Source organism: Dipteris shenzhenensis, chromosome 21 (assembly GCF_047967505.1).
Source record: "Dipteris shenzhenensis isolate YYH24624 ecotype China chromosome 21, Dip_SZ_1.0, whole genome shotgun sequence".
NCBI classification, from domain to species: domain Eukaryota; kingdom Viridiplantae; phylum Streptophyta; class Polypodiopsida; order Gleicheniales; family Dipteridaceae; genus Dipteris; species Dipteris shenzhenensis.
Genome location: NC_141616.1, coordinates 48,339,507 through 48,351,517, shown reverse-complemented (window position 1 = coordinate 48,351,517; position 12,011 = coordinate 48,339,507). Strand labels below are relative to the sequence as shown.

At 40.5% G+C, this 12,011-nt stretch overlaps 1 protein-coding gene across 2 annotated transcripts; it reads left to right on the top strand.

The window, feature by feature from the left end:
* The first annotated feature begins 5,466 nt into the window (after nt 1-5,466).
* On the top strand, nt 5,467-8,448 carry LOC147888977 (uncharacterized). Of its 2 annotated transcripts, none has more exons than XM_087392779.1 (2): nt 5,467-5,541; nt 6,818-8,448. In XM_087392779.1, exon 2 carries the CDS (start codon nt 6,925-6,927, stop codon nt 7,933-7,935), a length of 1,011 nt encoding a protein of 336 aa, XP_087248905.1. In that variant the 5' UTR covers nt 5,467-5,541; nt 6,818-6,924; the 3' UTR covers nt 7,936-8,448. The 2 variants fall into 2 exon arrangements, with proteins under 2 accessions (XP_087248905.1, XP_087248906.1); XM_087392780.1 differs by lacking the exon at nt 5,467-5,541 and adding an exon at nt 5,552-6,068.
* The last annotated feature ends 3,563 nt before the right edge of the window (nt 8,449-12,011 follow it).

Genomic DNA, 12,011 nt, shown 5'->3' with positions numbered 1-12,011 from the left:
TTGTGAGGTCATAGAAACTCTTGCAAGAAGGTGTCCTAGGCTTGGTTAACAAGGGCATGAGGCCCATGCAAAACCCATAAAAAGAAGCTCCTTCATCAAGGACTTGAGTACTACTTGCACCTCAACTTCATGGGGCAGACCGCCCCTCCATGAAAGGTCTTGAATATCTTGCATTCTCTAGTCATGGGATAGAAGTGTTACCACCTTGCAGTACCTAAGAACAAGAATGGGAAAGGCTAGATGTGGGACATATTGGTGGAGCTGGAGGGTGGAGATGAGGGTGGAGTAGGAGGTGCAACAAGAGGGTGGAGCAAGAGATGAGGGTGGAGTAGGAGATAAGGATCAAGAGGTGCAAAAGGAGGGAGATGAGGGTGGAGTTAGGTTGGATGAGAAGAAGTCAATGAGTGGCTACATGGCACTTGACAGACAATGCCATTGCATTGGTAGCCTGGCCTGCTATCATAGCATATCATTGGTAGCCTGGCCTCACCAAATCAAAACAGTCCTAGAAGTGATAGCATCGACGTGGTACTCACAAAAGGTGGAAGCAATCAGAAACAACTGAACACTATTACACAAGCAGTTAAACCAAAATTTTGCACACACATCTCACACAATCAGCATAACAACAACTCCAAAATTTGGGACAGGAAATCAATGAACTAGTGGCAAAATTTGCAGTAAAGATGAACCAATTGTTACTCCGGGTAGAACCCAACATGATGGAAGAAATGAAGCTATTCTTTCTATGGACACATTTACGCCATGACATTTCCCAACGTACTAAAGATCAAGGCCCTAGATCTTTCATGAGGCTATTCAAATCCCCCAATGGATTGAGGCTAACATGGCTTGAGACAACCAAAACCCAACCTCAAGCTACACTCATAAACCCAAATCACCCCTCGAATTGGCCATGCCGATGGACATCGACGTCCAAAACTCTTAGTTTCATCACCAACATGATACAAAGATGGACATCCAAGATGCTTCAACTGTGATATGTATGGTCATCTCACTAAACATTACCGTAAATCGTAGAGGCGTAGATTGCAAATGACCCCACTCAATGTTCAAATCTTCATCACTGTCTCTTCATCAACTTCACTGGCAAAGTACACAAGAAAATGAATGAGCCAATCGCCAAGGGAGGTCAGTAATCCACAATTGCAATCCTTCACCATTTCTAGTAAAACATTCATCATTACCTTAGTAACTCACATAGCACACAATCCCACATTAGCATTATTTGACTCTAAAAGCTCTTTTTCATCAGTTAGTTCCAAACTAGTAGAAAAACATAACTTCAAAACCCAAGATGCACCTCACATAAAAGTTTTCTTTGGCAATCATGTACAAGCATATCAAACCCATACCATTATCGTAAACCCATTTGTCCTCAATGACACCACTTTCACCCATTATTTTTACATTCTACTCAGACATTGGAAGAAAACTCTTCCCACTGACCACAGGTTGTCTTTGGCTCAATGCCCACAAAGCACCCATCGATTCCCCATCATGCAAATTGTGTTAACAGCGTCATCCTTGATATTGATTGATCACCCTTTCCATTACAGATAGAACAATCCCAATTAGCATCCACAACATCAAAACTGATAGTTACAAAAGACCATAGCACACATCATCAAAATGCAACCCTTCTTTCAATCTCTGGGGGGGCAGATCAAAATTTCTAGCCAAAAGACCGTATTAGATAATTTGGGAAAATCCCAATTCCTAGCTTGGCAGTATTTTGAGAAATTGTAGCCCTTCTCCATGAAAAACTAGAGAAATAGGCAAAAACAACTACATTATCATTCACAAAATTATGAAATATCAACTATGTTCTCACTTGATAATTGCATAATCATGCAACATTGTGCAAAAAACTTAACTGTTCATTGTGAAATCAAACATAATTAAATTCTTACTTTATAGTGTCCTTGGGGAGAATCGAACCACTACCATTCCTCCATAATTCTATGCCAGTGGGAATGGTACGAAAGTCATAGTCTATAAAACACCTTGGAGTTTATGGAGTGAGAATCATCTGATGAACCTTGGTGGTATTCAAGGGAGAATGGTAGGGTCATAGTCTGCAAATATCTTGACAATGGAATTTACGGAGTGAGAATCACCCCTCTTTACTTATGAACTAATGAAAAATTTTTTAAAGTTGAATTAAAAAACCTCCCTTGTTATTGTAATCGTGTTAAAATTTTCCCATAAGTGCGATTAAAATACCCCTCCTTTTGAATGCGCGTGCTATACTAAATGTTTTGGAGGCAAGGACATGAGGAGGCAATGGCAAAGCATTCAATATGCAATTCTAGATGTTAAGAATAAAATTATTCATTGTAAGAGTTGGACTTCTCATTAAGGTTTTTTTTGCCTTTTGTTGAAAACTTAATAGTTCATGGATGCACAAATGGAAACCATAAATTTAAACATCTTTTAAACTTTTTTAACATTAAAGTCCCGATAAGAATGTCATGTCAGTGGTGCCATTCCGAGACATGAAATATGTAACATTGCCTTAACTATGTTGACACATGATCTAAACAAACATCATACACAACATTTAAGACCTAAATTCCACAACTGGTAAAAGAAAATTTGGACTAGTATTGGATGTACAAATGAGTACAATATCACTTTAAATAAAAAATCATAGTTCACAAGTACCTCCTCTCTTGCACATATATGATCTATGGTTTCAACACAAATGTGTCCATATTATGCATTGTTTGATCTCTTCATGGAGATGGACCAAGGTGCTACATAAGAGGAAAATACTTAACAAACATTTGGATTTAAATTTGTATTTCTACAACTGTTGATAAACCCGGCCACATTGCCATGCCGAACATCACCAACATTGTACACCATATCCTCCATAGAGACATAAAGGTCGAATCACTACATCCAATGCGTCCATTGTTGTCTCCTTTAATAACTTTACAAAAAATCTGAGAGAAGTGAATGTGAAGGAGGGATACATTGTTTGTGGGAATACTATGGTTGACATCAATAATAACTTGGTTGAGAATGTGTTCAATGTCCATTAGTAACAATTATGGAGTCAAGGTTTCAAGCTTTCTAGAAGAAGTTCGCAAGTTTAAAGATAAAAAGGCATTTCTTTTAGAATACCCAAGGAACCATAAAGTACTGGCCAGTTCCAGTAGTAGTAGATCACTTGTGTGGATGTGAAGTCTCCTATTCAAAGGCGATCATCAAGACCGTGCTAACCAACTTGAAAAATAATTTTGACTGCAAGTCTCCACTATTGCCTTAGGCCAACATGGTTGGAGTGCACCTATTGGGCACCCAAGTTCTCACTCAAATGTGCCAAATGAATGAGGAGATGGAAGGCAAACAGGAAAGCATATGAAGCACAATTGACTATAGTATATGAGTGACATCTCGGGGTGGATATTGAAGCCAAGGCAAAGTGGGCACACTTTGAGGTAGTTGCATCACGCAAAAGGGAATTTCAAGCACGATTGCAAATCGAGGTAGCTGACGAAAAAACAAAGAAGGCTTAAAAGTTGGCTATGGAGGAGAAGCAGAGAAGGCAAGAAGTAGAGGAGTGCATTACGTGCCTGAAGCAATAGTTGGACACTGAAATAGAGACAAAGATTGCACAGAGTGAGCTAAAGTCCATGGCAGCAACTCTTGAGATTCAAAAGACAGAAGAGGATGACCTTTTCAAACAACATTGCAATATAAAAGACTCATTGAACGTTAAAAGACACAACATGATAGAGTAACTACAAAAGGACAATAAGCAAACTAGAGCAGTGTTAAGCGGGTTGCAAGAAATCTTGAAAGTTGGGCAAAATGTCCAAGATGCAGATTGGGAACAAAGCAACTCCAAGCAAGATGAAATGTCCAAATATTAGAGAGACATGTACTACAACCTCCAACTCCAATACCATGCCACTATGCAGGAGCTTGCTAAGGCTACTGAAAATTCGAAGAAGCAATCGGCCAATAGTTCTAAATTGGAGGATAGAGTGACCCTCTTTGCAGACTACCTATAGAGATTGTCAAAGAAATTAAAATGGTTCAATTTTTTTGTAGGAGTTTAATGAGGCGATCGCCAAAAGTGAGTAGCGAGTGGAAAAATTGAAGGACAATATCCGCACCCTCAAGTTGAGGGAGAACATAATAAAAAAATAGCTTGCCAACAAGGAAACATAGACAATTGATAATCACTTGCAAAATAATATTCTCTCTCTCTCTCTCTCAGCCTTTTACGAGAGAGAGAGAGAGAGAGAGAGAGAGAGAGAGAGAGAGAGAGAGAGAGAGAGAGAATTTTCTTTTGCAACAAAGCATCTTATATCAAATTTCAATAGACGATCAAGGAGAGTGAATAATCCCCTCTCCCAAATATCAGATTAACCTAAGCTACCCTCAATCAATCAGCCTCTATCTCTCTCCACCCCCTACCCCTCCACATCGGCTCAGTGCCCCCTCGCCGTTGCTCCACTCCTCTCCCTTCACTCACCCCTTGGTCAACCTCCCTTGACCCCCCCCCCCCCGCCCCCCTTACATCCCCTCTATATATTCACATGTAGAATCTCTCCCAATGCCACAAATTCTCGCCCTCTCACCCTTCCGCAGCTTCGGGAATATCTCCACCGTTATCTTAATCACGTCTATGCCACAAATTCTCGCCCTCTCACCTTACCTTAATTCGAATCTCACCCGTGTAGCTAGAAATACTAATGCCCATTTTTTAACTCCCCGAAGGATGTGCTTTCCTCTTTAATGTGTGGTCCCTCCCCCCTCCCCAATCTCATGTCGCTCCTTCTTTAATGCCCCTATCCTTCATTGTTCCTTAATTTATCCCTCCCCACTTTATACCTTAGTTTAATCATGGCCTTGTTCTCTTCCTTTTCACCCTCTTCCTTTCTCCACAACTAATTAATAGGAAATTCTCATTTTTCAACCTATTGTAGGGTGCTATTTGTTTCTACTTGCCTTTCAATTAATCAATTAGCTCCTTGTTGCCTCTGGATTTAATTAATCTAAGTAACCTATGCCGCACTGCTCTACCTTGCCTCTGCCTGCGCCTTGCCGCCTGTCCTCTCTCCCTTCCATCATTCTCCTCTCTCAGGCTCTCCTCCTCAGTGCTCTCCCTCCCCTCCAAATATACTCGCTCAGCCTTAGCCCCCTCCCTCCCCTCCGAACTCTCTTGAATCAGCACCTTGGGATTCGCACGAAGGTTCAGGAAAAACAGCACATGAACAACTCCGATAAGCCACTGCACGCACATGTCTCAATGGGCATTTCTTTCAATCGGGTACATGAATCAATAGGGGGCCCCTCAATTTTTGCATAAGGTAAGTGCGAAAAGGGCAAACAAATTAATGGATAAGGTGAATTGATCAAGTGGGGGTACTTATGGGGCAAGCAAAAAGACCTAAGTGGAGTTTAGGGGTTTTGGAGATTAAATTGGGACTAAGTACAAAAGGGAGAGGAAAACGAGCTGAGATTGGAGCACGACCAATTCACAATCGCTGCTGCTGCCGGGTAAGTCTCTCTCTCCCCCTCGCTTTTCTATCCTTCAAGTTTTGGCCAGTTGGTATCGATCTGTTCCCTCAACTTTTGTCTCAAATCGGTGGAACCTCCTTTTCTTCCTCAGTATTAGCTTATCCTTTCTATAATCTTTCTTCGCTCTGCATCTCGCTTTCTAGTTCCTTACGAACCCTTTCACTTCCCCCGCCTACCTGTCTCTACATTTCACTTGAAATTTCTCTTCGCTTCGTCTTCATTAGCAATACAAAGCCTTTGTGGATCATTTCAATATGCCTTTGGAAGCAGATAGCTGTTCACGCTTGGCGAGTAGACTTTCATGACTCATTTCGAAGAACATGTCATTTTGCTGTGTATGTCGTATGCAGGCCGGACATCGTCACTCTGTTTATCCAGATTAGTCGACTATTCATAAATGTTTTCTGTGACTGCATTTGTGGAAACTTGATTCCCTCCTAGAGTTGTGTTCGAATTTGATTTTGAGGAGTACATTTGAAGTTCTGACCTTCAGTTCCAGCCTCATGGTAAATCCTCCCCTGCTATGCTTGACACGTGGATGGACTCTTTGTGAGTGGAGTTTTGTGAACTCCTGACGATACGTTGTGACTTAAACCCGGGCTTCCCTTTTTTACAGATTTCTGCCCCATATCTTGCTGTTTCCTTATCACAGCTGAGCCTGCTTCTCCGTCTCACCCTCCTCATGTGTTGGACAAAACTTTTAATTTGCACATCAATGTATGATTACCTGGCTATGATGACAGTTTATTGGCTTGAATCTTTTGTGAGTTGACTTTTAGGCTGTATGTTAAAACCTCGTCATGCTAGTCCCTTCTCCTAGTCTGTAGTTTGTGTTCTTGGCAGGCTTAGGTGCTGAGAAATAATTGGACATGATATAAAGTGCTCTCTCTTTGTCTTTGTAGTTTGTGTTTGTGGGCAGGCTTAGATGCCGAAAATTTGTTTTAATCTTCTCTCTCATGCTGATTCTGTCCTTGTTCTCAAGAGCAATGGACTACAAGCATATGAAGTGCTAATGAGGACATACGGTTAAGCATCTAACCTGTCCTTACTTTAAAGTTGTGGATGATGCAAGTAGGGACATCTTTGTGTCCACATGTAAGTAGGAACATCTTAACATGTCCACTAAATTTATTTTTGGAAACTTTGTGATTAGTTATTTCACTGAAGTTAAGGCCACACTGGTGTTGGGTTTGAGATGCCAAGTTTGGAAATTTATACATGGAAATTGATCAAATGATGCCTCTTTTCTCTGCAGTTGAAAGTCCACAGTTCTGTATCTATGTTCTGAAGGTTGCTGTTGTAGTCTGCTCTCGACAGTCTACTGTAGTGGTGTTTTGCATCTCTTGGCGTGGATGATAGAACATGGATAGCGATGGCAGGACAGGATTGCGCCGCATTTCGGTACCTGAGCAGGCAGAGCATCTAGCTCTGAAAGAATATGCAACAATAAAACTAATGCAAGTGGTTGCTGAGCGTGATGCAGCCGTAGTTGAGAGGGACAATGCATTTGCAGAAAGGAAATCCGCCTTGAATGAAAGAAATACTGCCTTTCTGCAACGAGACATTGCAGTGGCCGAGAGAGATGCAGCTATAATAGAACGAGATAATGCAGTCATTGCCCTGGATGCTGCAAGAGGACAGAGGACTGCTAGCTGGAACAATTACAAAAGGCAAGCAGATCTCAGAGGAAAGGACATGATAGCAATGCAGATGGGCTTACCAAACACGGTTGCTTTTGGACTGGAAGAGCTGGATGCTTCTATAGTAGGGTTTGTAGGCAACTCGGATAGAATGCAACTTGTGCAAAGGCAGAATTGCCGGTCACAAGAGAAACAGGGTTCGAAAAGTAAAAGATCCAAAAAGATATCTGAAGCTGGAGCTGAAGCACTGAAGTTGGATGTGAAAAAGAAAAGTGATCACTCGCAACAGCATGGAGCACATGTGCAGGAGGGGCCAGAGGAAGCTCTAGCTCTTGTCAGGTCGCCTGTTTTATTTGGTGTACAAGAGAGTTTACAACAGCTGCCCAAGAGCAGAGTCCAGCAGTCTGTGCAGGAGTGTAAGGAATCTGATAAAATAGCAATTATTAACACCCCTATACCCCATTGCTCCTGTACTGGGGTGAATCAATCATGCTATAGATGGGGGAATGGTGGCTGGCAATCAGCCTGTTGCACCACTGCAATGTCCCTGCATCCTTTACCAATGAATCCCAAGAAAAGGGGGTATAGGTTACCAGGGCGAAAAATGAGTGCAGGTGCTTTCCAAAAACTAGTCAAAAGGCTTTCACAGGAAGGTGTGGACCTGCTCCAACCTATTGATTTAAAGGATTACTGGGCAAAACATGGCACCAACAGGTATGTCACCATCAAATAACATCTCACAGCCTGACAATGGATGCTGATCAGATATCTCTCCCCAGCATTGATGCCAGAAAAATGCTGGAACCCAAACTAGATGATGTGAGGATTGCTTTACGCGTATGGATTCTGAGGTTTCGGATATGTTTTGAGCTTGCTCAGTGTTCTCCAGGAAGAAGTCTGCATAATGAATTAGTGGATTGTTTGGAGTCTAGAGCATGTCTCAGATCCAGGAGCCTTTTGAGAACTAACGGCTGGTCAGCAATTTCTTTAGCAAGCTGGACCTGCAAAGGTGGATTATCGTACTCAGTGCTGGCCATGGAGGTTAAAATTGCAAATATCCTTACCTTTCCTATGGTATAAACTTTAATAAAGTCTGTGTATCAGTGAAGGAAGAAATCAGAGGGGCCTAATTGAAGATTAGGACTCCCAAGCCACAGCATTGAAGGCTCTCTGGAATTTTGAATTGTGATTTTGAAATTTTGGTTAATAGTTTGCATTTATGTTCTTATTTTTATTGATTTTCAGGGACTTTGAATCTCATTTCTTACACTTAATAATTCTCGTGAATAGTTTCTTAATCAGACACAGGTTTCTCAATTTTCCTGCCTGTGTTGGAATGAAATTTGCAACAAAAGGAGTTTTTGATCTCACTGTTTTCATTTTATGTCTATGCTCATGTTTACATTTTGCAGGGTTTCTCTTGTTTTGTATCTCAGCTGCATATCAAGTCCAGCCATCCTTGGCTGTTACTTAATTATCACGTGCCTGTCTTGCTGTACGTTACTGTTGGTGGTTTTTAGCCTTGGTCACCACAGACTGCATGTCTGGAAGCAAAAACTTTCTACGTAATGGCTTGCTTAGCCCCAAACCGATGTATGGGCTCTTTTGCCACCTCTTTGTCACTGTCTCCTTGCATCCTACCTGATTCCGCCTTTGCTTGCCTCTCCACCCCTATGTATTATGTATTTTGTGTGTGTGAAGTATGTGTGTCTAGAAATTTGAAAATGTTTGTGTTCGAAACCCCTGAAACATGTTTCTAGAGATGTTTCTTATGACACTCTACAGTACAGGATTGGAATTTGTTGCCACAGTAGGTTGGACATTGCATTGTATTTGTGGGGTAGTTGTCTGTCAGTTTGGGAATCTTTCTTGGGAGAACTCTTGCTAGATTTTGGCATTCTCCTGCCTTTAAAGAGACACCATGGCTTCAAAAGTGTGCAACAGATGACCTAACGGTTGTAGTATCCATTTTTAGAGTGTCGGTGTCCACCTTGATTTGATGACAACTAATTTTGCCCGCCTATAGAACGAACTCTTGGAATGTGTATGCTACCTCCATTCATTCAGAAAAATTGTTCCAAACACCATGATGTAGCCTATGATTTTACTGTTACAATATGTTGAACACTGGACATCATTTTTAAAAAGAAGTATTAGATTGGTATGCATTCTGTTTGATTTCTTTCTATACCCAATTATATCCGCAGGATTTCTTGTTGAGCAAGATAGAGGAATGGAATGTTTACACATAAATTTCCCATTCAATTTGTAAGAGATAGTAAGGTGTGGTTATGAAGGGACCTGGTTTCTCTTGTATGGATGGGGCCTGTTGCATGTGGTGTAATACACTTGTTACCAGCAAATAGCAGCAGGTAGAAGTGCTGTGCTATCAACTCTGCATGTCTTTGCCTACAGTCACCCCAGGTTTCAGTATTTGGAGGAAGATGAATGCATGCCACTCTTGCCATACAGTAAGGCTGCAGTAGGAGTCTTGGCAAGCTGATCTTGTTCAATGAAATGCGACTCCAGAGAATTCTTAGAATTTATGTGGCCCAGTTTATAATCTTTGGTGCTGCAGTCATCCATGAGATAGAACCGGATGACCTATAGCTGTTATTTGGTGAAGAGGGAGTTTCTTCATTTTTTTCCATTATGCATGGCACTTTCTTTCCTGAATGCTTGGAAAAAGGTGGAGGCATGCTTTGATTTACATGAGTGAGCATTGGAAGGTGAGCTTGTACTGGTAGCCCTTCCTTCAATTATGGGGTTTTGAATCTAGTATTAACAGAGAAAGAACAAGTGCTTAGCTAATACTGTATACCTTTCCATTTTGGTTGAGATTTTATATGCACCACAACAATGAAAAGTTCATCTGACATTGCTAGTTAACAACTAAAATTTTTATAATAGCTTGGATTATTAACAGGATAGTACTTTAGAATCTATATTTGTATGATGGTTATATCATAGTCTTATCAAGGTATGTATAATACTTTGTGCTTTGTCGAGGTGTGAATCTAGAAAGGCTGGCAGCTGACAAGTGAGGTTCAAAAACTTAGAGGGCTAAATAAACTAACAGCAAATATTGGACTTTTTTAACAAGTAAGCATTCTAGCCACTTCTAATGTTTATCTCTATTAAAGGCAAATACAAGAGAATGCTAATATGTGATAATAGTGTGTATAACAATTGTGCATGTCTAATGAGATGCATTGAGGATGTTTTTAATAGGTCCTAAAATGCTCTTATGCCCTCAAGATTGTCAAAGATGCTATCCAAATAAGTCCCCTGGGAAAGGTAGATGCAGTTTTGCTTTTCGATAACATTGTCCTTACCCATGTTGGTAGGTTTCATGAGTGCTACTCAGCAAATTGAATCTAACATATACAAACAGCAGCAAAAGCTTCAAGGAATATTAACAAGAGGAAATAGGAATTGTGAACTTGAATCAACAAATTTCCACCTTCATTTATAAGCAATTGGAATAAAAGGCAAGGAAATCATTTTCCTTGTGACCATGAATCAACTTTTTTCCACCTTCATTAATAAGCAATTGGAATGATGGCAAGGAAATCCCCTCGGACTTTGACCAAGGGTGAGGAGAGATCTTCTTCACGAAAGTCATCTTCTTCGCGGGTAAGGGGAGCCAGTGCATGGATCGCTTGGACCCGTGCATTGAGTCCTTTGCCTCTTGTAGGGAGGTGGTTTTAAAGAAAATCTTTGAATCTATTGAGCGAAGTGCAAAACAAGAGGAGGAAAATTTGCTAAATAGAAAAATGTCTTTGGGTTTATAAAGAAGGGTTATAAGGGGAGAAGTATATCTCCATCCAAAGGTAAAGGAGTCAAAAGATTGGATGATATGTGAATTGACTCTAAAGTGTGAGAGAAATGTGTCTCTAAAGAGGCTTTTAGGGAAATCTTTATTTAATATTTTATTATATAAAAAGAACATGAAATATTTGGATATGATTAAATTTATTAGGAGATTGAAAATGAAATAAGCGATTGTTAAGAAGCTGAACAATGCATTCCTCCAATGATTCTGGTCATAGTATCTAAACAAGAAGGTGCGAAGGGAGTCAATGTTTGTCCCACTTGATGTCAAGATTTGAAAGTGCGTCATCTTCAATAAATTTACCTTTCAAGATTTGAAAGTGCACCATCTTCAATATTTGAAAGTGCATCATCTTCAATATTTGAAAGTGCGTCATCTTCAAGAACTTTATCTTTCTGTGCTGAAGTGGCAGAGAATTTTTGTTGGGAGTTTTTGACCTTGGAGGAGAGTTAAGATTGATGAGATGAGAGGGACTCAAGGCAATCTTTTCGACTTTGGGGAATATTTGGGAGGGAAGGAAGTCCCTTTATTTAAAGAGGTGAGAATTTTTTTCAAAGAGGAAAGGGAAAGGATGTTGAGGGTAAGGGAGGGACTTGGAAGGTTTACGGACGAATTTGGCTACTTCAAGTAAGATAACTCTGAAGCAAAAGGTGATAAGGGAGAAGATGGCTTCTTTGGGAAGTTTGGAGGCCCAATTCAAAAAGCAAAGAATTTAGCTTGGAGGGATTGAAGAGGGGAAAAGGTGTCCATGGAATAAGCATGTACCATATCATACGGTCTAACCAACAGATACACGATTTACACAACATATTTGTTTTCTTGATTAGGCAAGCACATTTTAAAGAACACCAAAGAGACATTCCGATAGTTTTTCACATAATAGCTATCTTCTTTATAGGAAGTTGCAAAATTGTTTCAACTAGCTTGGAATTTATGGAGTGAGAATCATCTCATGAACCTTTGTGGTGTTCACA

What these genes read in the sequence shown, in the direction of transcription:
- LOC147888977 (XM_087392779.1), top strand. Translation starts at nt 6,925, where the DNA reads ATGGATAGCGATGGCAGGACAGGATTGCGCCGCATTTCGGTACCTGAG.